The sequence below is a fragment of the Coregonus lavaretus genome (assembly GCF_964263955.1).
Source record: "Coregonus lavaretus genome assembly, chromosome: 11".
Lineage (NCBI taxonomy): Eukaryota > Metazoa > Chordata > Actinopteri > Salmoniformes > Salmonidae > Coregonus > Coregonus lavaretus.
The window spans coordinates 15,603,883-15,631,039 of record NC_139998.1 but is presented as its reverse complement, the minus strand read 5'-3'; the positions used below and the strand labels follow the sequence as shown (position 1 = coordinate 15,631,039).

Genomic DNA, 27,157 nt, shown 5'->3' with positions numbered 1-27,157 from the left:
TAACTTAGTAAAATCTTTGAAATTGTTGCATGTTGCGTTTATATTTTTGTTCAGTGTAGAATCCCTATTAAATTAATAGGATCGGTGGGCCTAGTCGTAAAGATTTGTTTTTAAAATGTATTACCTTTTATTGTGGCATAAACACAACCAATACTGATGTTGTCAAATAATCACTTCAAAGGGCTACTTTACTAGGCTATCCGCACACGTTCATCCACTCGCAACATATTCCCAGCCTCCAAACAGTGGTGAATGGAAAGATACATCTGTTACACAAAACAACATAAAGTGTAATGGCATTTGCCGATTGTCAGTTGGCCAGTATTTATCCGTCCACTGCTGTCCACGTGCGTCTCAGTGTCGGCCACTCATTTCTGCCTTGGCTAAATTTCTGTGCTATCTTCTAACCACATCACATTTTGGAGCATAGGCTATACCACCCGTTCTCAAGTCCATTCCCTCATTTTTCATGCCTCTGACATACAGTAATGATAAATAATGGTCTAATAGCCTACAGTTTTCTTGACATTTAGTTTTATTATTGTGATAGGCTCATGTTTTACCGGTACGGAGTACCCCCACTATTAGAGTACCGCCTTACTTTCACCCCTGGATATAAGTGGACAAACATGGCATTTCAGCAAAAAACGCCTTTATATCAGAGTTGTGCCTGTTGTTTACACGCATATCTTCCCTTTCATTGGCTAGAATGGTCCCACCTGATCTCGCCTTCTCCGGCCTGCCTTCCATCTTTGAGGACATGTATTTCCATTGTTAGAGAGGACACTCGACTATCTTGTCAATATAATACAAAATATTTTTCAACACTCCATCTTAACTCCTCCTCCATATGCCACTACGGGTCTTTTCACAGTTCCCAAATCCAGAACAAATTCAAGAAAGCATACAGTATTATATAGAGCCATTATTGCATGGAATTCCGTTCCATCTCATATTGCTCAAATGAACAGCAAACTTGGTTAAAAAAAAAGAGAAAAAGCAACACTTCACGGCACAACGCCTCTCCCCTATTTGACCTAGACAGTTTGTGTGTATGTATTGATATATATGCTACATGTGCCTTCTATTTTATTCATTTACTATTGATATAGTTCTGTCCTTGAGCTGTTCTTGTCTATTAATGTTCTGTATTATGTCATGTTTCATGTTTTGTGTGGACCCCAGGAAGAGTAGCTGCTGCTTTTGCAACAGCTAATGGGGATCCTAATAAAATACCAAAATACCAATACTGGATTGGTTGAACAGTGCAGAAAATAACCTCCCCTGACAGTTTTTTTTTTCTCGTCAGGACCAGAAAGAAAGGAACACAGCTCAGGCATTTCTTTTACGTCTGCTACTTTAGGGTAGTGTCTACGAGGATACACTCTGCAGTCGATGAAACATATAAAAAGTGTGTGATAGCATTTTATAAATTGTATTTAATTTCAAATGAAGTAAAACAAATTTGTCTGTACATTATTATGTATATTATTTAAAAAATCCATGAGTAATGTAGCCTACATCGTATATTATTTTCCTTCTAACAGTTTGTAATATAAAGGTCCTCAGAGATTTTATAAGTGAGATATGTTTTTATAAGTGAAAGAATAAAGCAATATGTCATAACCATAAAAAGAGTAGAGACAATAGATTTAATTCATGTTGAGTTTATTGATCATACAGCATGCCTTGATCCTTAACACTTTAAGGGATCCTTTCAGACAGACCAATAAAGAGCTGATTAATCACAAACAGAAGTTATCAATACTGAATTCAACGCTAACTTTGAAACCAACTTATTCACTTACTAGGCCTACATGATCCAGTCCCCCCAAAAAACTGCCTAACAAGAAGCTGCATAAGAGTGCCTTAGGGCCCCAGAGTCAGAGGACAAACTCAGACAGACACCAATCCCCCACTTGCCTGAACCCTGACTGATTAGTGTGTTTAAACTTCAGAGGATGTCATACAGGGGAAGCAACAGAAATAACCACATTCACCCAATTTGTTTCTCTACCACCCAATTGATTTAGGCTGTCAACGTTCTTAATAGCAGGTTTTGGTTGGTATTCAAGCAGGGGGTCCGTCTTCTTAACTTTTTTTTTTTTTCACCAGACTGCAGTATCATCACAATCTCAGCTCCACTCCACTTAACATCTCTCCAGTCCTCTTGGTTTCTGGACTACAGCAACCTCTACTGTTCACCTCTCTTTATGTACACAATCACATCCTACAATCTGCTCCACTAACCATAATAACATACAAAAAGAAAACAGAAATTAGAATAATATTGGACTGATATGGTGTCACACTCTTTAAAGCAGAAGTTTATTGAACAGAGGTTGTGCAACAGACATTTCTGAGGTACATTATGTAATTTCTAGTGGAAGGGGGACAACTTAAGGGATATCCACGCTGTTGAAACACACTTCCTCATGTCAGATGCAGTATGTGGTAAGCTTTTTGATTGATTGGTTTAGCCATTTTGTATTGGTTTTCCAGACAATAGGACCTGGCACATACAGGTCAACTAAGCTCATCAAATCAAGCTTAGGAACCAAAATCTATCGACATTAATTGGTAGAAATCATGTAATCATCAATGATATTTGAGACATTTTCACATTTGTCTTTGCAATGAATGTCACGAGTCTCACAATTAGCACCACCATCAACTTAAACTGACCAAGGAAGTGTTGACTTGTTATTGTGCCCCCTCCACTACGGTTTAAGTCCAGGTGGGAGCCTTGCATGCTTGTCACTCAACGCGGTCAGTACATTTCACAACAGACAAACTCCTGTGCTTTCTACTATACTGTTACCCTTACCAGGCTCCCTAAAAACTGTAGAGTTGTGAGGTATTCAGATATTATTTTTTTGTCCAGTAAACCTGAGGTATAGAGATACCGCATTTACAGAATGTGACTGAGAAAGTAGAGCGAAATAGATCAAAAGGAGAATAAACATGCTATCTAAGCAAACTGTACAAAGAACATTTCCAGTCGAATACTCATTTCATGTTCTTCTATTACCATCTACTCTGGTATTCTGAATGTATCTCTTAAGCAGTAAAATAATTATATTATAATACAAATGTTTATAAAATAGCAGCACACTCAAGTGACACATCACAACTAAGTAATGTAATTTTTTTGTATATAAGAATGAAACAAAATCTTAGCTTTTAGCAGCGCAAAAAGACAATAATAATAACTCAATAAAAATATTGACACTTTGATGTCTTCACACCTCTTCCATCTCTCTTCACTTTGGAATACAGTATCTAACCCCTTACAAACGCTCTACAAACTCTTTTGGGTCTGGAAACCCCATAAAATAAAACAAACACAAATTGGTGGTCTAAATACAAATTCAAACTTACACAGTCAACTACTTTGTAAAAACAAACAAATCCTAATCTATGCTCAGAATAGAGCTTGCAGGAAAAAAAAGGGCAGACATCCTTGACAATGATGAACAGGGGCTAGTTTTGGTGAGAGGTTGAAGATGGCCTTGTTTATAAGATTGGTTTCTAGAAAACGTTTTCCTGAAAAACATTTATTTTGAGTAGCCTGCTAAAACACTGAATCCTCATCTTCCCCTCATACCTACCACACATGCAAACACAAACAAACGTACGCACACCCACACACACAAAAACACACCAAAACCTTGATCCCCCTTTAAATGTAGCAATGAGAATTTTGCGTGATCAAGGCTACCTTGTGCTGGCGGTGTACCCTGTGTCTTGGAAGTTAATTAGTCTAATTCTGACGTCTGGGTAACTGATCGAACCCCATGCCAATTAAGTGACTGAAGCAGCAAATCTCACGGGAGGAGAGAGGTGTACATGCAGAGATAGAACTTTCATGGAATTTTATCAGTCAGGCCTGCACAGCCTCGGGGACATCACCAAAGACAACATACCAGGCTCTACTAGCAAAACCATCAATAAGGTAGCTTTGAACATAGAACAGCTTCATCTTTTTTAAAGAAAACCTAATTTGCCCTCAGAACATCAGATGTTCTACGATAACGTGTTCTGTATAGTTCCAACCTATGTGACTTTTTGTTGTTGCTGTGAAGCAGATCAAATAGAACATTCAAGTAGAACAAATTTTTTTATAATGTGGTAACTTCTCAAGTAAAAACAAAACAAGATCATAAACCTTGTCTGTAGCCTTTTTAAAATTAGCATTGGCATTAGTTATTTGTTAAAACACACGAAAAAATAATTCAGACGCCGCTTTCACCTTGCACTTTTTTAAATTTCGGAATGTTTTTAGATCGGAATGTCCTCATGTCATAAGGTGTTAGGCATTATTTTGACATCTGCTTGCCAAGGGGGTACATCTGAATGTGGGAAACCAGCCCTACAAAGAAAAAGCTAACAATGAAAACAGAAACATCCATAGATCCCACACCGTAACCATTTCATTTGTCCATTGGGGAGCGTGTTTTCAAAGTGCTTTGCTGTTTAAATCATAGGCGCGTTGAAACAACTCTATGAGGGACTACAGATGCATTGATCACAAATCTTCCCCTGCTCCAATACCTTTTTCTCTCCTCTAATGAACCCATAAAGTTCATTCTAAAATAATGAGCTGGCTGCGTAGTCTGGTTTTGATCCTAATTTGCCATCCGTGTGGCCTCAATCTGCCCAAAACGCAGAAATCAGATAGATATCATATGAGGCCTTTAGGCACCTCTCCTGTATCTTTCAGCAACTCGCCTACATCTCCTTCCACTACACAGCAGCATGCTTTCCCCAAGCCCCCCTACAACCACCACAGACCACAGGCCTCCACTCTCCTCTGAGATGATACTAATGCACCACCAAGAGGGGCACAAACTCCTCCCTACTGATGCTATGCAGCCTGAAGCTCCTTCCATAACTCCAAAAAAAACTAAACAATAACATAAAAATACAAACGCTATCTGCCGATATTTGATTGGTATGTTGGCAGTGAAAAACACAAACACCTCGAATGAAACTTCTGAAAGCAGACGGTCCACTGCAAACTCCTCTAGACCAAACGAGGGAACACAGCCGCCCCTCTCCCTCTTCATCTCTCAATCCCGCTCACCCACTAAGTGGACTCAGACCCCCAGCTTTTTGTCGGCCGACAATGCATATTAACTTAAGGCAGTGATATAACATAGATGCCCTGCAGAGAATGCATCTTCTGCCTGTTCCATAGTCTACCACTAGTCTTTCCACTCTAGCGCCAAGCCATAACACTTCCACCCACAAACACACAGTTGAGCTGATACAAAAATCACACATCATGGCAGTCACACACACTCACTCACTCACAAACACACAGATGCATGCGCACACACACACACACACACACACACACAAACAATCAGCCTGACAAAAAGAGCTTATTGACGTCTATTACTCTGTATTCACAAATACGTTTCTTAATAATAATAATAATAATAATAATAATAATAATTCACTATTATATACTTGGCTGTTCCCTGGACCCTACTTGTCTCTTTCTTAGTACAACACTCTGCAATTCCTGCAAAATGCTCCCCTCGTCACCAACACACAGCCAAACCATGCCACGTTGAGACCTGCCATTCACGGTCAGCGGAGCCCTTATTGGGCTCCTATCTCAGGCAGACCAACATGAACCAAAATAATGAACAAAACAAAACAGAAAAACCTTGCCCCGATTGTGATCCCATATATGCAAGCCTCGAATGGTCTCCCCACACCTTTTTTTATGCCTTATTAAGCTATTGTTTTCTTATTCGATATAACTTTATTATGACTATACAATCAAAAACAGAACGCAACATATAATTGGCTTGCCTTCTGTTTATCTGAAGCACCACAGAGCGTCCTTATATCCATTTTATATCTAAAAATAGCTTTCATTTCGTACAATACATGGGCACATGTTTTTATATTACAAAATTAAAAAAATATCCACAAAAATTAGCAAGCACTTTTTTTAAGGGGTAGTTTGTTTTTTGTTGTTTTAGTTTTTTGTCGTTTTTTATGTTGATTTGATGCGTATTCCGGATGCGCTACTGCTCTTTGCAGGCTCACAAGTTGATGTCGCGAACATCCGTTGGGGTGCTGGACTGATCCAGCTCGTCCATGGTCTTACTGCTGGGGCCACGCTGGACCTGCTGCTGCTGCTGCTGTTGCTGCCCTTCACGCAGGCTGCTCACCAAGACCCTCTCTATCTGCTCCTGACACTCCTTCAGACAGTCCTGCAACACACAACCAAACAGACATGTCCGTCAATATAGGAACAGTGCACAGTACACATGGATATGCAAATACAGTCAGACTCAGACAGACACACATGTGCATGCACATACACACACACAAACATATCATTCCACAAATACAATAACCTTCCAAATTATAGCCAAAGCAAACATTGGAATATTTTGTAGATTACTGGATCAATATATAGTGTCACAGCCACTTATCTGCCTGTTATTTTATAAGGTTACTTATCCTTTCCATAATCCACAGCCCCAGCCCTGACAGAACAGAAGTGATACTGACACAGACCTTCAGTCTCCTGACTGGATGACCGCTACCCTGCCTGCCGCCCCCACAGACAGCTAAGTCTGAGCGGAGAAGAGGACCAGGCCAAGCATTACCTCAGCCCACTATGGCCCAGCACTGAACGCCTCCCCCATCCCCCTATTCATCCCACACACACACACAACACACCAGTAGCCTTGACAACGGTGAAAACACAGGTATAGGCCCCAGTACTGAAGCTAAGCTATGTTAATTACATCCACGTCCTGTGGGAACACAAAGGTGGTGCTTTTTTTAACGAGAGCCAGTCTCTGCCTGCAGGGGGCCACCTGAGAGCCAGGCAGATCGGTTTCAGCATCAAAGAGAGCCGGCAGAACCTGAGAATCCTCCAGAGAAAGCACCCTCTCAACAGCCCTGAGCCCCCCATCAGCCTGCTGTGGCCCCAAGGTTCAGCTCTCAGGTTGGAAGTATTAGAGAGGAAGAGTTCTGATCTGACTATTAACATAAGAGTGCCCTGTAATAACTACGCTTATGGCTTGCAGTCTATGACACTGCTGCCCTCTGGTGGTTTAAAACAGTAATGCACCCTCAGCCATCCCTCCCCTTGTCCTCTGTTGGTTTTAAAGGCCCAATGCACCTGTTTTTATGTCAATATCAAATCATTGCTAGGTAATTAAGTACCTTACTGTAATAGTTTTCCATTCAAATTGTCAAACATAATTTTTAAAAAGCTAACATTTTGCTAAGACTGTCTGGGTGAGAGGAAAACTGAACCTATCTGTTATTGGCAGAGAGATTTGGAACTATTTGTTATTGGTTTATTAACTAACATAGCGCCTGGTGATATCACCAGGCAAGCCAAAACCCTACCCATGCAAAACTTGCTGATTAGAAGGTCATGTGTAGATTGTATTTTCATACAGCAACTATCAGGAAAAAACACTGATCAAATGTTTTCACACTTTTCATCAGCTGTTGTACAATATGATACAAAACACAGGCAAAACTGCATTTTGACTGCACTGGGCCTTTAAGCACAGGGGTGGCTGTGGGAAATATTCCTGAGAGAGCCCCATGGCCAGAAGCTTGTGGAGAGGGGAACATTCCTTTGACATTTACAGGTAATTTAAACCTGATGGGCCACAGTTTGAACCTGTGTTATGGCTTCTGGGCCTGGGCAAGTGTTGCCTGCTGCCTTGGTGAAATGAGAACAGAGGCCTATCACATGGGAATTGCTCCTCAGGAGTTGAATACGGCTGAGTGACGAAAGGTCACCGTGTCAAAGGTCACAATGCCAAAATCTCCAGGAAAAGCCTTAAGCTAACGAATGCTAAATCTATAATACACTACTTAGGCTAGATTAAGTGAGCATATTGAATTACTTTGTAAATAATTCATTAATTACTCAAAAAATAATTAGAATTCTGTATTTGGGCCCAATTGAGGACAAGGCAAATGTATCAGATCAATGGGCTTACCTAAATACCTAAATAACAGTTAAGACTCAATACATTTCTTCTATTTTCGACCTATAGTGGACCTGGATGGGGACAGGGCTAGGGTTAGTGGGCCCAGCGTCCCCATAATCTGCTCCAGAGGTCCCCAACTTCCCACCAACATGTGCTTCATTAGTTGTAAAAAAAAAAAAAATGCTCAGAGAAAATGTACTAAAGCACAAAACATGTAAAGGAACTGCCCGTGTTTTACCGCAAGAATGCAGGCCTTTACTTCTTAAAAGACATTCCCCTCTCTGATGCTCTTTAAAGCTGCAGATCGGACCCAATGCCAAGGCCCGCAGGCTTAATTTGAGAACCTTTAATGGCTTCAATGTGTGACTACTGGAAACACCAATATTGTTTTCAGATAGGTTTTTAGGTATTTAGATACAAAGGAAGGCAGCGCTGGGAATACACTGGGAACAAAGTAGGAATTTTGTCCCCATTCCCCCACTCCCACCCCTTAAGTCAAGTCTGACACCAACAGGCTCCTAAACAGCTTCTATCCCCAAGCCATAAGACTGCTAAATCGCTAACAAAATGGCTACATGTAGCTACATCTGAGTTGACCCTTGTATTCGATTTTTGCACTGTCTCTATGCACACTCACAGGACTCTACACACTCACACACACTGACACACGCACGCACGCACACACACTCACTTCATTTGCTCACACACACATTACATGCACACACATTTATACTGACTCTACACATACGCACACCCACTCACAATCATCATATGCGCTGCTGCTACTCTGTTTATCATATCTCCTGATGCCTAGTCACCTTACCCCAATATATACAGTATCTACCTCTATCACTCCAGTATCCCTGCACATTGTAAATATGGTACTGGAACTGAACCTGGAACTGACCCTGGAACTGACCCTGTATATAGTATGCTTACTTCTCGTGTTCTTCTTATTTTTATTTATTGTGTGTTTTTGTTCTACCTTGTTATTCTTAGTATTACATTGGTATTGTTGACTTTATTGTTGGGTTTAGAGCTAGCAAGAAAGGCATTTCACTCTACTAGTGCATGTGACATTAAAACCTGAAACTGAACTCCACCCAAAGACATCCATATGTATTAAGATGATTTTGACAGACAAATCAAACAACAATGTGAGGAGGAACCACGCTGCTCGGGTTATCCATATGCATCCATTGTGACGTCACAGAGCCCAAAGGAGGAAGTCGAGCAAACAGCCAAAACCAGAGGAAGAAATCTGTGAAACCATGGAATTTCTTAACTACTGTACCAGACTAGGCAGTGCTACTCTGTGCAGAGACAGCGGTTGAGACAGCATGGTGTGTGTTTGTGTGTGTGTGTTTAGGAGGGGTGTCATGCCATACCCTGGAGGCGGTCAGCCCAACCCATGACCCGATGTAGAACCCATAACCCATGACCCATGACCCCATGTTGAGCAATGTCATGTTTGAGCATCACAAGTTGCTATCCCATTCCCTTTGGCTATATTTCACATTCATAGACACATCGTTGTTCAATATAATACAATACCAGATTAAATTAGAAACAACTTTGGCTAAGAGAAGATCTCAATGTGAGTCAGGAGGGGTGGATGATGAGTGGAGGGGCGCAGGAAGGGAAGAAAAGGGGGAGAGAGGGTCAGGGAAAGAATGAAAGGGCTGTGGAGGACAGGGGTGTGTGTGTGTTTCCTGTGTCCTGGTGAGCTACTCTGAGAGAAAAGATGAATGGGAGAGAGTGAGAGTGGATGCTTGCCAAGAAAAGCAGACAAAAACGAGGAAACAGTATTCTAGCCCCTCCATCTCCCCCTTCCTCTCTTCCTGTCTCAGCCTGCTGTGTGCTAGAACAGAGAAGGACCTTCTGTGCTTTGAGCTTCAATGGAAGTTTCAGATGAACTGAGTTACAGTACGTTTTCTGTCAAACCAGTTTCTATAGTCCTACCTTTCGCTAGCAATGCTTTTGGCTTCTTGGATGTTGAGAATCAAAACAGACGCACCAAATGGCCGACGGTAGCAGCGTAGATCTGTCAGCAAAACCCCAGCAACAGAGAATCCCTCAGGTCTTACAGGAATCACAACAAATCGAAACCTCCTAGAAACACAGTTTTCATTCTTCCTCCCCGCCAGCCTCTTGCCCATCATGGCTTGGCGTGAAGGCTCACCAACCGGCTGCTGTGCCTGACAGGCTGCTTTCTGTGCCACACCAGGTGTATCTAAGGCTATACTCAAATTCCTCTGGGCGGCGGCAGGCGGCGCGAGACGGTGACTTGGCCCCATCGCATGTCCACTCTGAAAACCACAGGCTCTGGATACCACAGATGACTGTGGGGTGCCAGGGGGTGGTGTTGGCATCGGCAGCCAGGCTTTACTTCATATTTTGCCTGGCCATCTCCATCCCAGCTCCGTGCCATCTCCCCAGCCAGCACGCCAAACCAAATGTGTGTATACTTTTATCCTCCGTTTCATACCACACTGATGACTGTGTTCAAATTGATAATTGTGGTAGTGGTAGCCATTATGATTGAAGCGTTCAAATTGATAATTGAGGAGGTGGTAGCCATTAGGATTGAAGCATTAAGTGATTGAGCTTGGAAAAGGTGGGGTAAGAGTGAAATGACACAGCCCGCAATCACCAACTCCTCTTCTGCTGTTATAGCGAGACCATAGACAGAGCAGTGCTAAGTAATCGTCAAGCATCTTCTTTCCAAAAATGCTTTTCTGGCAGACTAGTCTACTGTAGCAGCGTTGTGCTAAAACTCCTCAGACTCGTGGTATACGTTGCATCACAAGGGCGGCCCTGCTCTGGTGTTTTCTGAATCCATGGCCTGTCTGTATCCAGGAATGTGAGGATCATGGAGCCAGCAGTCAACTCCCTTGCCTCAGACCTCACACCCCTGGGTCCCAACACACACACGAGGGCCTGTGCTGCTCAGGCCAGCTATTTGTTTTTCCTCGGCTACGGAGCAAGACTTCACACAGCACACAGTGGGGAGGGAGCCTCTCCAGCAGAGATGCATTATTGGGCATGAGAGAGAGGGGGTAATCATCGCAAGTGAGGCGGGACACTGGCCATGCTTCCCTGGTGTCCCTTTTCACACTTCAACTGCTTTCTCCCCTCCTATCCTCCTCTCCCACAGCGGGACTCTCCCACAGCGGGACAGGCCTTGTGAAGCTCAGAGTCTGTCTCTTGCTCTGTCTGGCAGTCAGTTTAGCAGGAGAGGGCCAGCCAGAACAGAGGCCCATGCAGCTCAGGCAGACTCGGCCCCCCACCCTCATGCCCCCAGGTCTCCTCTCCCCCCAAGCCACAGCAGGGTGGACTGGCCTTACAGGCCCCCAGTCAGGACAAAGCAGGCAGCCCTCAGGTCACTCAGTCCGGCCTCACAGGAGGAGGAATGCCCACAACACATGACCCAGGAATGTTAGGATGCTACTGACAGACGAGGTTAGAGCTTGCCATCAGGGAGTCTGCCCCGTACACCCGCCCTCCCTCACCTACCCCCATCCTGCAGTCCCTTCCCCCATCCCCACCCCTGCAGCTAACCCAGCTAGCTCCCCCCGCTCTCCTGACGAAAGCTAGGCGCAGGAGCCAGCTGAGGCCCAGTCTGCCTGCCTGCCTGTGTTTGGACTGAGCACCCCTCCACCACCACCCCGCCACAGTGCTGCTCTACCCCCAGAGCCACACATAGGGCGGCCTGGCCTGGCTCTGCTTCCCCAGTTTGCGTGGATTAACAGCTCTTTTATGTCAGGGACCTGCAAGGCCGTGTGCTGCTGCCTGGGCTGTCAGAAACTAACCTGGATTGAAGGGGGAAATCACAGGATGACATCTCACCACCTTTGCATAGCAACTCCATGCAGACGTGACATGTGACCTTTTGGGATGAATTAGGTGGAACGTGAGCTACGTCTAGATTTACAGACCCAGTCAAAGGCTGTCTATCAATCGTAATCAGTGGTTGAGGTATTTCTGTATGGGCTGGTTTTGCAGGAGATGCTGATTGGCTGAAGAGATCAAAGACTTAGTGGTGGTTCAACTTTGACTCACATATAGGCCTTGACTCATATATTTCAAATAAACTTTACTGTAAGTGTAGGTCCTCAGATATACCCAACTGAATAATGCTTCTGAGAAAGAGTCCGTGAGTAGACGTCAACCTCTGCTCTTACTCATACTGATTAGGCTGAGAAGATAACTCGAAAAAAAACATTCTCTCAAATCAGATTTGGACAGAAACACAGGTCACTCACCACTTCAGTGTTGGTGATTTTGGCCAGCAGGTCTGTGAGACTGTCCCCCCACTGTGACTGGTCACCCGAGTCCAACTGGAGGCCACAGATAGCCGCTCCCACACTGCCTGTGGCGATCATGGATGGGGGGTACATTGCGAAGTTGAAGTCTGTTGGAGGACAAAAAACATGCTGATTATTCTAAGGCTACATGGCTGTAATGGAGGAAGCATTTGTCCATCTGCTCAAAAACAGTTCTATAGAGGTAAAACTGATTTAAAAAGGGTACCCAGCAGTAAATCTATAAAACATGTCAATTTTAGAGATCCATATCCCCAGTTCAAACACCTTTACACTGATCCCCACTTCCAGAGATACACACCACACACACACTACAGGTGAGTCATCAAATGCCACTACATTTAATGCATTTAATGAGTGAGACGTGAATAATTTTCTTCAAGGGACACAATAGGGGTACAGACAGACACTCCCCCTAGAGACAATTTGATTGGCTAATCTGGCAGTCATAAATAATCCTCTTTAGCTCTGGCTCCCACTAATGACCAGGGCCCTGTGTAATGAGGTTGTAAAAGAGCTGAAAGCAAACCCCAAACCCCCCTGCTCCTCCACCCTTCTGCGCCAGTCACCTTCCCTGGTCCGGCCCCTTTTCTTCCAGCTCCTGAGTAAACCGTGTGCTGGCTGAAAAAAGCCCCATAGCGCTTAGAAAGGGTGGAATAAAGAGCCACAGTCCCTTTGCCAATGCTCACTGCTGTAGGTCCTTTTTCCACGTGTGGTCGCAGGCGTGCGTCTCAAAGACCAATAACCTTGTTAGCTCCCCTCACTGTCATTCATAATGCAAATAAGACAGCTTGTGAACGGGCCAGGAGACCAGGAAGGGAGAAAAAAATAATTATACTCCTTTAAGTCTGTCGCCCCCCCCCCCCCCCCCCAAGTTTCAATTCCCTCTCTCTATCGCTCCACTGTCTATCTCTCTTTCCAGAAACAAGCTGGTTGGGGTGACTGAATGGCACACATGCCCAGCTCTTTGTTGCTACAACAGCCAGTGATTTGTACTAGCGGAGCTCCTATTTTTTCTGCATATTAATTGAGTGCAGCCAGTGGCAGGCCTGAGAGAGGAAAGGCAGGTGAGTGTGGCGCCATTGTCTGAAATCATCACCTCATCTCACCCAATTGAGAGACCCGGCAACAGACCCTCTCCACTGATACCAATTCAATCCGACGGCTGTACAAAGAGTAGTGGAGCGGGTGACTGTGGGGCTGGGGACAGTAGGGACAAGGGGGGGAGTAGGCGACAAGGAGGGAGGGGTGGGGGTGATGGGGGACAACGCTCTGCTGCACATTGCTCTCTAGTCTGTGTCCAGACCCTTGTGAGTTTTTGGAAGAAGAAAAATGTCCCCCTCCCTCCCACCTCCCTTCTCCCCCCACAGCTTTTGCACTGTAGCCGGACCACCTATGGGCGAGTAGTGGACAGGGCCATAGAGAAACAGCCGGCGCATTTACATATTGTCATATTCAACAGCAATAGCAAACTGTGTGAGAGAGAGACGGCTCTGAAGGGGAGGTCTTACTTTTCTATTTTTTCTCTCTCCAAATCAAAGAGATAGGTCCTTTGACAGCTACTGCAGCAGCCTTTTTAACATGCAGAGCCAGGCGCTTTCTCATGTTGTGGCTCAGTGTTGACAAATAAATGAACTTATTATACACCCCTGTGTTAGCTGCTGGGCCACTGCCACGGGCCGATTTATTAAAGACAACCTCCAGCCAACAGGAACGAGGGCAGAGAGCCCAGAGCATTACATCACGACTTTAACAGCAGAGCTTTCTATAGTGAAAAAAGGACTAAGACCTACATGGACCTATTGTAAGCCTATATGTGTGCACACGCGGACACGGACACACACAATAAGCAAGGGGCCTAAGTGGAGCAGTGGGCAGCAAGCAGATTTTTGGCCCCGGAGGACAAGACAGGTCTGTTGTAGAACAAGGGGCATACGCGTGCAGCCGACGGAGGCTGCCACTCTGGGGCTGGTGGGTCAGTGGTGGCTGCTGCGAGTAGTGGGGAAGAATGGTCGTATTTTAGGCTAGCCTCATTGATATTCATGCAGAGGATAAACAGTGTATATAGCTGAGTGGGAACGCCTGCAATGGAAAGCTCCCTGTGAGCAGCGGCTGGCTGGCCCAGCCTTCAGGCCTCTCACCCCCTTCAATGGCCCTTTCTCCTCCCCCCTCCACAGCATCCATCCCCAGGCCTTCTCTCCACTCCACTCTGCTCACCCTGCCTGCCTGGCCTGCCATGCTCACCAGGGCCAACTCCTGGGTGGGTGAGATGCACTGTATACACATTTAAACTTGAGTAACAGCCAAAAAGTAAAGAAGAAAAAAAGTATAGTGCAATAAATCAAGAGCCTGTGTTCTATACAGATGTAAAGCTTATTTATTTATTTTTTACTAGGTTCCATTTTGAGGACCTGGGCCCTATTGATTGATTAAGGTCATAGACAAACATCATTTTGGGCCTGGTATTATGCTGTTTCTCACCACTAATGGAGTGGACCAGGTAGTCAAAACAACGTTTACAGACGTTTAGTTAGACTGTAAACTAGCATGGGTTAGAGAGATCAGGCACTACAAGCTTCACAACTGTGAACTTTGACTTTTATTGCAGTATGCTTACTACTGCAGCATAGAAAGAGAGCGTTCCTTTTCTAGGAAATATTCATCTGACAATCTTATCTTAGCAGGTTTCATAACTTTGCCTATTCCATAATAGCAGATCTACTCCAACTGAAAACAATTAACCCTGAAAGAAGAAATTAGTTTGGGTCACCACAGCACAGCCCCAAAGGCACAGTGATTTGCCAGAAACAAAAACAGGAATCCTCCTTAACGGTTGGATCCTGTAACAACTTGCTTCAGTGTTGCACCACCGTGACCCAGAGACTTGAGCAACAGCACTCTGGCCTAGCGTGGGAGGACGCAGACCCCTCCAAGCTGGAAGAATATGAATTGGCAGCTTTCGTTTGGAGGCCAGTTAGAATCCCTCATCCCTGGCTTTCTGTTGTTGTGTTTTGTTTCCAGACAGGATTCAACCGATAAGATTGGATAAACAGCTGACCGACGCATCTTTACCCAGAAACCCCAGCTGTGCTCAGGGAGACTTCTCATGTCATGAGAACATCATTCAGGTCAAACTCAAAACCCACCAGCCACTAACATTTACTTTACTTCCAAACCTCAGATGTTATTCCTTGTGGTTAATGTCTGTCCACTTATAAAATAACTCATAACATACAAGTAGGTAGAGGTTCAAACCAAAGACTTGCTAGGACAACTGCAACGTCTACAAATGAATTCCTTTCCCTTATGGTGGATGTATGGACAAACTGCTCCCAGTCCTTCAGATGAGGTGTTGATTACCACAGTGAAGTGAGGCTACCTCAGGACATACCATTCTATGACACACCGTGTAACACATTCCTGTGTGCATACTGTGAGAAAGCTTCCTCCAGCCTCAAGGATGGATGCTGCAGACATCAATGGAGTTGGAGCGGACGGAGAGAGAGAGAGGATCATTGGTTGGAGGAGAAGGAGGAGGGTAATTCATTGGATGCTCTGACTAATCAAATCGGAAGCTTTTTCAGTCAACAAACACTGGTAATAAAGATGAAAGACCTCCGCCATGCAGTCCAGTGGAGTCTGAATCACATCTCACTAGAGAAGTTAAGGGACTCTCCAACTCTCCATCCAACAGGCATTCAGGAAGAAAACAAGAGGGCAGATTCAAGAGGGCAATACCTAAACACTGACTCTCCCTACCTACAGGAGAAACCTATTTCCACTGTATTCTACACTCTAATCAAGTGCTAGGGGAGCCAAGAGTGTCCAAACAGGCTAACTGACATCCTGATGGGGTCTAAAGGATCCATTGTGTTCCTCCATCTTGCCTATTAATGAGAGTGGACTTCAGGTGTTCGTGACCCACTAGTTTAGGTTCACGGTCACCCTAACTTCTGTCAAAGCCACATCTCCTTGCATGTTACAGCAGGTCTCTTCAACATGTTTGACCACAGCGTGGTCTCTCTCAAGATGACTCTAGTAAAGTAGTAGGATAGATCTGATTACCATCAGACATGTTCAGGCCTATCTGTTTTGTTCCCCAACCCCTTCTTTATATCTATTGAAAGAGAACGAGACAAGAGACCAGGGGGGAGGGGGGAAACATGGGGACAAGGAGTGCTTGGTGTCTCTGTGGAAGAAGGAGGCCATAATCTCTCTTAATGAGCTTGTTTCTCCACCATTATCCTGTAGGCTGCCCCGGGGAGAAGCTGGTGTTTCCTATCAAGTGCCCCTGCTGTGCTGACCCTTACATGCCTGTGCATATGAAATGTAGGGCCAGCTCTTTGTCTCTTTTCTCCCGGGCTCTAGCAGAGCCCTAGACTATTTGCATAGTGCTGAATGGACCCTCCCGCGTTAATAATTAATACTGAAACGACCTGCGCCGCCCGGCCCGCCACCACCTGACCAAATCCCCACCGAGTGCCTCGAACTGAACTTTTCCATCAAAAGAGAGGAACCATTAAAAATGAGAGGCTTTTTTGTCTCTCCACCTCTCCTCTCTCTTTCTCTCGCTCCCTCGAAAACAGAAGGCTTGGTTTATGCAAGTTTCCCAAGAAGAGGGGGTGGAGGTGGGGGTGAGTTCAATCTCTTCTATGCATGAAATACTGAGGCCCCAGGTGATCCTTTGTCAACTCTCTTGCAAATAGCAAAGCCTTAGAAACCTCCTCCTCCAGCTTCACCTTCTCAGCATGTTTGGAGGGGGATTCTCAGGGAGGATTCTCACCAGATAGTTTAGTTGATTTATGGCTGGGAACGTTGCACAAAATGGGTTTTGAATTCCCAGAGATCTTCAGATGCAACAAATTCTTCAACTCGCTCTTTGCCTGGATGGCAAAATGGCCTGCTGCTAATCCCAGTTATCTGCAGCAAGGCTCCCTTCTACAAGACGTCAAGAAGACATCTTCCTCCACGAGGCTCGTAAATGTATATCCACTGCCTCATTGAAGCAATTAAGGACAAAGTGCACTGGGAGCCTTGCACAATGTTGCTTTGGGAATAGGTCCGATCACTGACACAGTCGTTCCTCACAGTAATCTCTCCATTGGCACAGAAGAGAAAGAAGGAGAAAATGAGGAAGAAAGAGCGAGAAAGAGAGAGAGGTAGAAAGAGAGAGAGGTAGGAAGAGAGAGAGAGAGAAAGAGAGAGAGAGAGAGAGAGAGAGAGAGAGAGAGAGAGAGAGATGGAAAATTCCATGTCTTCAATGGGACTTGGGACAGTTCCCATGGAGACCATCTATGTGCTCCGTCTTTCACAACATACAATATAAATTGCACAATCAAAAAAGGGATCCACGTCAAAAGTGGCATGTTTAGAGACCTGTCACCCTAGCTCCCTTCCATCCATCCATACACACACTCCTCTAACATCACATGGATCTCACCCATAAGGGAGTATAGGAGCATTCCTGTGGGGCCAGAGGTGGGACACTGGGGTGGAGTCCAGGGGGAGCCTTGCTGCAGCTCTGGATCCCTGCTGGGGTGTGTGCTGGCAGAACCTGCCCCACAAACACTCCCTGAACATGGGAAATTCATCATGCCCTCAAGCAGTAGGGAGGCGTGAGAAGATGGGGAGACGGAGAGAGAGATGACAACATGACATGCCTCACTATTGGGCACTGCAGGAACAATATACTCCTCCTCTTTCTCTTTTTTGCTCTCCCCCTCCTCCTCTCCGGTTCTTCAGATCATATCTCCTGTCACTCCCACGGCTCGATGTTTGATCTTAAAGAAACAATCCAACCTGGAGAGCAGAGGAGACAATGTCCAGTCCCCACTCCCGTCAGATCCTCCCTCGGTCCTGGAGCACACGGGAACACGCAAATGTCCCTTAAACCAGGCCGCTGCCCTTTGAAGTGTCACTCCATTCTCTGTTAGCCATTGATATGCCTCTAGAACATGGCCGCCACAGCCGCCACAGCCGGGAGAGAGAAACATGATGGACGTGGACATGAGACTGTCACAGAGACACGTCCTCCATGACACATGCTTTTCTAAGCCCCACATATTTTCACAAGGAGGTAATATATCTCACTTAAGTTATAAGGCGTCACGACACTGCATGACGGGCCCACAAAGCCACCTGAATGGGGCTCGTCCAGTCATTGTTGATCAGAATAGGATTTTGATTTCACGTAGAGAGGAGAGACAAGGATATTTTGCAACAGCCACAACTATGTTGACGCAAGACATCAGCACCTAATTGACTTGGCAGCACATCCGTTATCGCTCTGACTTGCAAAATGTGGCTCGGGAGCCACAAAAATGAACACAAGCCAAAAGTGATATGAGATGGCAACCCACATCCCCATTGGCTCATCTTTTGATAATATACATTTTTCTAATCAAATGCTATCCTTGTCCCCCAGTGAGAATTATTTCCTGTCGTACCTGTAGCACAGAGGGCGATGAAGGTCTGCACGTGTTTGCGTATCAGCACTAACTTCTCCTCGGGCAACGGCAGCTTCCTCACAATGTGTTCTATGAAGTCATTTGGAGTGACAGCCGCCAGGTTCCACTTCAACTTCCCCAGCACCACCAGCTCCCACTCCTAAAACAGAAAGTGAGAGAGAGAGAGAGAGAGAGAGAGAGAGAGAGAGAGAGAGAGAGAGAGAGAGAGAGACTGTGTTAGGATGTTAGAGGCTATTAGGCTAAACATTCTGTATATCCATGGCACCACCCTAGCTGAGACCGAGCCAGGCCCGAGGAGGCTGTACTGTTTGTGGCAGGCTGTCTCTGTGCCTGTGTGAGCCTACCCTGGCCTACACAGCACAGAGGGTGGAGTGGTTGAGAAGAGAAAGATTGCTATTATATTACTCTCCCTGGCTAGGAAAGAGCAACGCAGGCTGGCTGAGGCAACAGCAGCTCTGACACACGAACGCAGGTGACCTCACGACATCGTCTAGTCGTCTGGCATCTGGGACTTTCCTCAGGAGAGACCTGAGAGGTCTGGGTATTGGATTGGGGTGGAGGGGGGTTGGACGGGGACTCTGAGACTAGCTCTCACTAACATGCTCAAGCCAACAGAGGCAATGAATGGGTTCCTAGCTATATGGCTGACCTTTTGGTCAACGATCTATGCAGAATGAATTACACAGTATCAATTTTACATGTACAAATGCATGACAAAACGCAGAGCAAATAGGTTAGCACAGGATAGCATAGTTTGACCTTCTACATGACCTGTTGGAAGCCATTACATTTTACCACAGTTATGGCCTGCTTTGCTACTTTGGGCACCTAGCAATTCATTACACCCTGTCACGATCGTCGACTGAAGACACGGACCAAGGCGCAGCGTGATAAGCGTAAATTTTTTTATTAACGTACTTAACGACAAAACAACAAACAAAACGATACGTGAAGTCCTAGGTTAATACAAAACAAACCTTGTGGACAGAAGATCCCACCATAAGAGGACCAAGCAGCGTGCCCAGGAGGAGAAGATGGCGATGTCGCAGGTGGGCAAATGGTGGTCTTGGGAGGAGATCTTCGCGGGCAGAGGGCCATGGGCAAATGTAAATGCCCAGGCAGGAGAGGAGAAACGGCGCCAATCGCGCCGACGACGGACACGCGAGAGGCAACCCCAAGAACATTTTTGGGGGGGGGGGTCACACGGCGTGGATGACGGGGCAGCAGGAGGCAGCAACAGGGCGAATCTGCGGACTAGGAGAGGAGGCCACCAGGTTACGGGGGCTATTGGTCATGAGGGAGAGGGAGAGTGTAGAGGCACGGCGAGAGGAACTGGTTAGGCAGCAGAGGGAGCGGAGGTTTAGAAGGAAACCCAGTCCCGCTCCTCGCACCAAGCAAGTGGTGTGTGTCACCAGTCCGGTCCGGCCCGTTCCTGATTCCCGCACAAGGCCAGTGGTGTGTGTTCCCAGTACGATCCGGCCCGTTCCTGCTCCCCGCACTAAGCCTGTGGTGCGCGTCGCCAGCCCGGTCCGGCCTGTTCCTGTCCCTCGCACCAAGCCAGTGGTGCGCGTCGCCAGCCCGGTCCGGCCTGTTCCTGTCCCTCGCACCAAGCCTGTGGTGCACGTCGCCAGCCCGGTCCGGCCTGTTCCTGGTCCTCGCACCAAGCCTGTGGTGCGCGTCGCCAGCCCGGTCCGGCCTGTTCCTGCTCCCCGCACCAAGCCAGTGGTGCGCGTCGTCAGGCCGGTCCGGCCCGTTCCTGCTCCCCGCACCAAGCCAGTGGTGCGCGTCGTCAGCCCGGTCCGGCCCGTTCCTGCTCACCGCACCAAGCCAGTGGTGCGCGTCGTCAGCCCGGTCCGGCTCGTTCCTGCTCCCCGCACCAAGCCAGTGGTGCGCGTCGTCAGCCCGGTCCGGCCCGTTCCTGCTCCCCGCACCAAGCCAGTGGTGCGTGTGTCCAGTCCGGCACGGCCCGTGCCTGTTCCACCGGTGCCTGGTCCGGCACCGGTCAGCTGCTCCACTCCGGAGCCAGAGCAATCCGCTCCACCGGTGTCCAGTCCAGCTCCGGCCAGCGGGGCCAGACCAGATCAGGGGCACAACGGGGGGGTGGAGAGAGAGTGGTGGTCACGCCCGGAGCCGGATCCGCCTCCGAGGCGGAATGCCCACCCGGCCCCTACCCTCTTGTGTTTGTGGGGCGCGGTCGCAGTCCGCGCCTTTGGGGGGGGGGTACTGTCACGCCCTGGCTCTGGGGACTCTTATATGTTGAGCCAGGGTGTGGATTTTCTATGTTTTGTTTTCTATGTTTTTGTTTCTAGATCGTGTTGATCTATGTTGGCCAGGGTGGTTCCCAATCAGAGACAGCTGTAGCTCGTTGTCTCTGATTGGGGACCATACTTAGGCAGCCTGTTGGCACCAGTTTATTTGTGGGATCTTGTTCCGTTTGGTTTGTTGTGTATAACCTAGGACTTCACGTATCGTTTGTTTGTTGTTTTTGTTCGTGTAAGTACAATTAAAGTATGTACGCTTATCACGCTGCGCCTTGGTCCGTGTCTTCAGTCGACGATCGTGACACACCCCATCTAAATGCACATTGCCGCTGGCTCTGTATTCGATAATGTTAAACAAATGCCAAACTGAGCTAATTTACAACGATTTACAGCTCACCTGGCACACAGACAAAACAACTGTATACCTAATGTTTGACATGAACAGCATAAAAGGAGAGGCTTTGAATAAAATAATTAGCTTAACTATAAACGACAGATTCACCAGACCTAATCAACTTTAACTTGTTCAACTGTGCGCTGTAGCCTCAACTGCCCTTTCCCAATGTCTATAAGTATAATTACATTTAGGCCTAGCTTAACTTACATGGTTTTATTTTTCTTGGGGGGGGGGGGGGGGGGGGAGCTTATGTTTGAGTTGTATGGTTGCCCTCGTTTCTTAGAGAAGAAAGGGTGAGTAACGGAATGAGCTGGTGACTAATTTGGGAGGAATTGTGTGGTTCGGACTGTCCTTGTGACTGGGAGCTAGTGATTTCCCCTTCAGAGAGCCACATGGTTCTTAGTCATGAGATGACACCGGTCCAATGTGGCAGCCATTAACTGCTCTCAGAGCTCCATGACACGGTAACTCTGGACCGATGACTACATTTTATTCCCAATCTCAGGTGAACTGTATCTCTCCTCTCCTCTGAAAGGGGACCACACACTGGATGGCGCAAGCGGCACTTAACATCCAGATGATACATCCCTATGATATCCCCACTTCAGTTTCACAGGGTGTTGTGTTTCCCTATCAATTTACATAGAACGATTGCAAACTGCTAAGGTTCAGTGTGTCACTTCTTAACAATACCACAGATTTGATTCTGCGGTTAGAATTCAAGGAATCAATTAGGAATTGTATAGATAGATGGCCCTGACTATGACCTAACTCTTGTCCTCACTCCACAGTGTTTCCCTGTCTATCAGACAGACCGACAGACCGACAGACAGACCGACAGACAGACAGACAGACAGACAGACAGAGATAGACAGACAGACAGACAGACAGACAGAGAGAGAGAGAGAGAGAGAGAGAGAGAGAGAGAGAGAGAGACAGAGAGAGAGAGATAACTTTGCAACACACCCTCCATGCAGGCACCCACTTCCTTCTGCAAGTGCTTCCGGTCACACCTTCTGGGTGACATTGTGGTTTATTTTACAAGAAATTGTTACCAAAGATGGGGACAAAACACTATCACATGGGCTGAGCAGCTGATCTCCTGTTTCCTGTGCCTATTTGTGAGCCAAAAGACTGCCTTATAGAGAAGCTGGCTGTGAACACACCCAGGCAGGCCTCATGAAACCATCTCAAGGACAGGGTGCACCACTTCTCCTCTCACCCAGGCCTAAACAACATGAGTATTGGTGGATACAGCCCTGCCCAGTCCAGCCCGGTTCCCAGCTAAAGGTAGTGCTTCACCTGATGTTGATCCTGCTTCTGTCAGCATGTAATACAATGTTAACCAATGCACAATTGAGAGCATCCTGTCGGGCTGTATCACCGCCTGGTACGGCAACTGCACCGCCCACAACCGCAGGGCTCTCTCCAGAGGGTGGTGCGGTCTGCCGAACGCATTACCGGGGTCAAACTACCCGTCCTCCAAGACACATACAGCACCCGATGTCACAGGAAGGTCAAAAAGATCATCAAGGACATCAACCACCCGAGCCACTGCCTGTTCACCCCGCTATCATCCAGAAGGCGAGGTCAGTACAGGTGCATCAAAGCTGGGACCGAGAGAATGAAAAACAGCTTCTATCTCAAGGCCATCAGACTGTTAAATAGCCATCACTAGCACATTAGAGGCTGCTGCTGCCTATTGAAATCACTGGCCACTTTAAGAAATTGAACACTAGTCACTTTAATAATGTTTATATATCTTGCACTACTCATCTCATATGTATATACTGCATTCTATTCTATAATATCTACTGTATCTTAGTCCATGCCACTCTGTCATTGCTTGTCCATATATGTATATATTCTTAAATCCCATTCCTTACTTTTTTGTGTGTATTGGGTATATGTTGTGAAATTGTTAGATATGACTGCACTGTCGGAGCTAGAAGCACAAACATTTCGCTACACATCTGCTAAACACGTGTATGTGACAAATAACATTTGATTTGATTTGATTTGAGATAGTTGCTGAGGTTGTCTCACCTAGCCAATAAACTGGTCCAGGAGCTGTCATCACAGGGAGTGGCTGGCCTCTCCAGCCCATACCTACTTAGTAACAAAGCATTGGGATCAGCAGCACCCCATCTAAATTAACATTGCCGCTGGCTGCAGCAATCAACCGAGGAGCCAGGCCAGGCCCAGGCAGGCCCCGAGCTCTCAGTCTCCACGGCTGAATCATATGTGACTTATTTCACAACATGAGTGGGATTCACTGTTGTTTATTAAATTATGTTTATGTAGCGTCGCAGAGGAAATACTTTTCTGATGTGAAAAACAGACTATTTAAATGTTCACCTACACCACTTGGGGGTGAACTATCTAACAACTGGTACGTCTGATCCACCATGACCCTATGACCTTGCCAAGGGCTCTAACTTTAGGGTACCAAGGACTGCAGAAATAACCCTAACCAAGGCAAGTGAAACCTTGTTGTGAGCACCTTCAGCCAAGTCATCTAATCAGTGAACAAATCTGATGCCGAATTGTAATGTAAAAAGTATTGTATGCATGTAATAAACATCTTTATTCTCCCACGTTAGAAAATGTGCTTTTTCAAGCAGGATCTACAAAAAACAGTAACATTGTCCATTCTGTGAGGACATCTAGGTTAAACCTTGAGTGAAGCAAACTTTTGAGGTCAAAGACAAAACTGTGTTTGCCAGGACCATCAAAATGTGAGACTTCCTCTCTGTAGACTACAGCCTCTAAAGATCACTCACTCCTTGGATCCAAACCTTGGCTTCAGTTCAACACTGACCTCGATCTACTGCAAATTCTTGCCACTAGATGGCGATGGAGACCACTGTACAAAAACCTACTGTACAGTCCAATATTACAGAGCTCTTGGGGGACAAAGCACTCTGGGTCCTACAGTGATGGGCCCAAAAATGGTCAGATAAACAATTGATTTACATGGAATCTAGGTTTGCTGATGAATCTAGGTTTGCTGATGATCTCCATGAATTAGATTCTGCATGTAAATAGGCCAAAAATATTTTTCCTACAAAATAATAGGAATAAATATTACAAATATATATGTAGGTGGCTTTTGAGGTATGGCTCGTAGCATAAGCATTGATTACATTAACAATTAGCTATGAGTTTCATATACATGTTGACAACGTCATAATAACAATCTGAAATTGAATAATTTTATTGGCAGAAACCAACTGCTTACCAGCAACTCCTGTGGTCTGATTGAGTTATCTGTGTAGATGCAGAGTTTCTCTGCAGTTAATGGACGAGTTTCTTTCAGTTTGGATGCAAGGAACATGCAAACTGCTCCAAGAAGTTGCAGATTACACTTTCTGGTTGGAACCACGGCTAAAAATCTGTCCAAGTAGTTCATCGCCAAGGGAAAAACTTCTTCCTCACACTTCTGTTCTTCACAAACCTAGAGAGAGAGGCGACTTGTGACAATGTGCAGCATTTGGCATCATCAAATTCCAGTTATTTCAATTACCTAAAATGTGTTAAATACATGTGAAACATTAAAATGATAACGAAATCAAGGAAATAATGTAATAGCCAGATATGCATATCCATTCTTTGAAACCCTTTGGGACCTGGCCAAGAATTGAGCCCAGCCCAGAGTTGTTTGTTGCGACATCATCAATACATTCTAAATTTATTATTTTCCATGTTTGAAAAAGGTCTGTCAACAGGCTGTCAATACACTCGCATTCCTTCAGTTCAATCAGTAAGAAATGAATTCAAGTCACAATCACCCCAGCCAAAAAATACCCAAGCACCACAGTAGCCTATACGGAAACTCTTTTTTTCCTTCGTCATATTTTCATAAAATATTTAAAAATATTAATAAATTGTCTACATCTACCATTTTCGCATCGTAATGAACACCAATGTCTTTCACATCAGACCCGACAATTGATAAACATGCCATTTGAAGTTAAATGCGAAATAATTGTCAAATATAATACGAAGTAGCATGTGGTTGCTCTCGAGTGCGTCACCGCCAGATCGAAATATTTTTTCCAAAATTAATATAAAATCTTTCATGAATCCTAGTCAAATAACTCTTACATGAAAATAAAGCTCAGACGGTCGAGTTTCTTTTTAGACCCTTCCCAACTGATTATGTCAAACAAAGTACAAAAAATCTAACTTAATTCCTGGGTGACGGATTTCAATGTGGAGACCAGACGGACAGATAGGCCCGCGCCCCTTCCGCCATCCGATATTTAAAAAATAAATAGAACATGTTTGCTAAATATTTCAATGATGACTATGTAGTTTAGACACTGCTCTTTCATTTCTGACACGTTTCAACTGCTGTTATAGCGTTTATGACACTGTAAAATCGTCAGAAAAACTGCAACAGTTCCTATAAAAACCAACATGGCGTTAGAATATAGGCTAGAATAGGGCAAGGATTAACTGCATACGTGTGCATGGAAATATTTAGGCAATCTTAAACATAACAAAATAATCCTGGGCACCTTTCCTAGATCAGACATATGCAAAGAAAAGCTTTATCTGGTGATATACACCACTGTAACCACATGTCTATGTATCTCAGACATAATCGTCGGTGACCTGGTTCAAATATGCTACAGATAATAAAATCATATAAATACGAGTAGCTGATTATATGCCATCAGGATTGTCTATTCGGCAATGTGATATGCAACCCTCTTTCTCACACCATGCAAACCTGACAAAGTGACAATGAAAAGTCAGATTTTTGTGTTTTGAGATGAGTCGTAGGCACGGAAATAGCCTACAGAGTTTAAGTGTTTCGGTACAAACCTCCAGCATCCAAGTCGCAACCATCCTCCTCATAAATGGCTGAATATCTTTCTGAACGCACTTGAAATAAGAACATTGTGGAAGAAAACGTTCTTCAATGGTCAACAGGCTTTGTAATACCCTGTCATCACACAGAAGATTCGGATCAGGACGAGCTCTTATGATGGTGTCCATTTCGAGGCAAAGCAGCTCCATGGTCGTTTCAGTTTTTAAAAAGTTAGGTTATTCTTGTGAAAATACTATAACAATATTGCTAGATGCAAATAAACTGGAAAGAAAGTATTTTGGAGGCATAAAAGTGAGACTGCAGGGCTCCCAAGAGTTGTCCTGCCTCTCCTTGCGAACTTTTTCCTCTCCCCCACAGTTCACTTCTACTTTCTTCTGGCTGGGTACGTTTGAAGCCTGCCTTTACTGACCATGACGCAAGCCGCAAATCTCATTATGTAGAGCAGTTGCCCAGACGCTACATGCTCTCATCAAACATTTGTTACTATTTTCCCTAGGCTACACTTTTACTTCACAACTATATACTTTATATTCATTTTATTTTATCATGATAAAAAGCTATATGACCACAATCAAAACCCCACCCCCACTCATGCGTATTTAGAAATAGAGACAATTCACTTGGATAATAGTCTATATTCATATCAATGTATTATTTATACAATTTTCATGTATTCATAAATACGTCCAGCAAGTGTTTGTAAAAGCTCGTCAGGGGTACAGTTTCTCTGCTTTCAGAGGGGATGTAGCAATGGTTCCAATTTTACAACTTTATAAACATGCATTAGGCTAATATTATTTCTGTATTTCAGTTTATTAAAAGCAAAACTAATCCTTGTTGATTTGCTTTCTCTTTTTTCTGATGAACTTAATGAACTTC

General features: G+C 45.3%; 1 protein-coding gene across 1 annotated transcript; it reads right to left on the bottom strand.

Annotated features, from left to right (window-relative positions):
- Positions 1-5,766: 5,766 nt before the first annotated feature.
- Positions 5,767-26,681, bottom strand: LOC311137721 (G1/S-specific cyclin-D2). The gene is made up of 5 exons (XM_084172279.1): positions 26,272-26,681; positions 24,680-24,895; positions 18,760-18,919; positions 12,254-12,402; positions 5,767-6,233 (listed from the first exon to the last, which is right to left on the bottom strand). Exons 1-5 carry the CDS (start codon positions 26,464-26,466, stop codon positions 6,063-6,065), a joined length of 891 nt encoding a protein of 296 aa, XP_084028405.1. The 5' UTR covers positions 26,467-26,681; the 3' UTR covers positions 5,767-6,062.
- Positions 26,682-27,157: the final 476 nt, after the last annotated feature.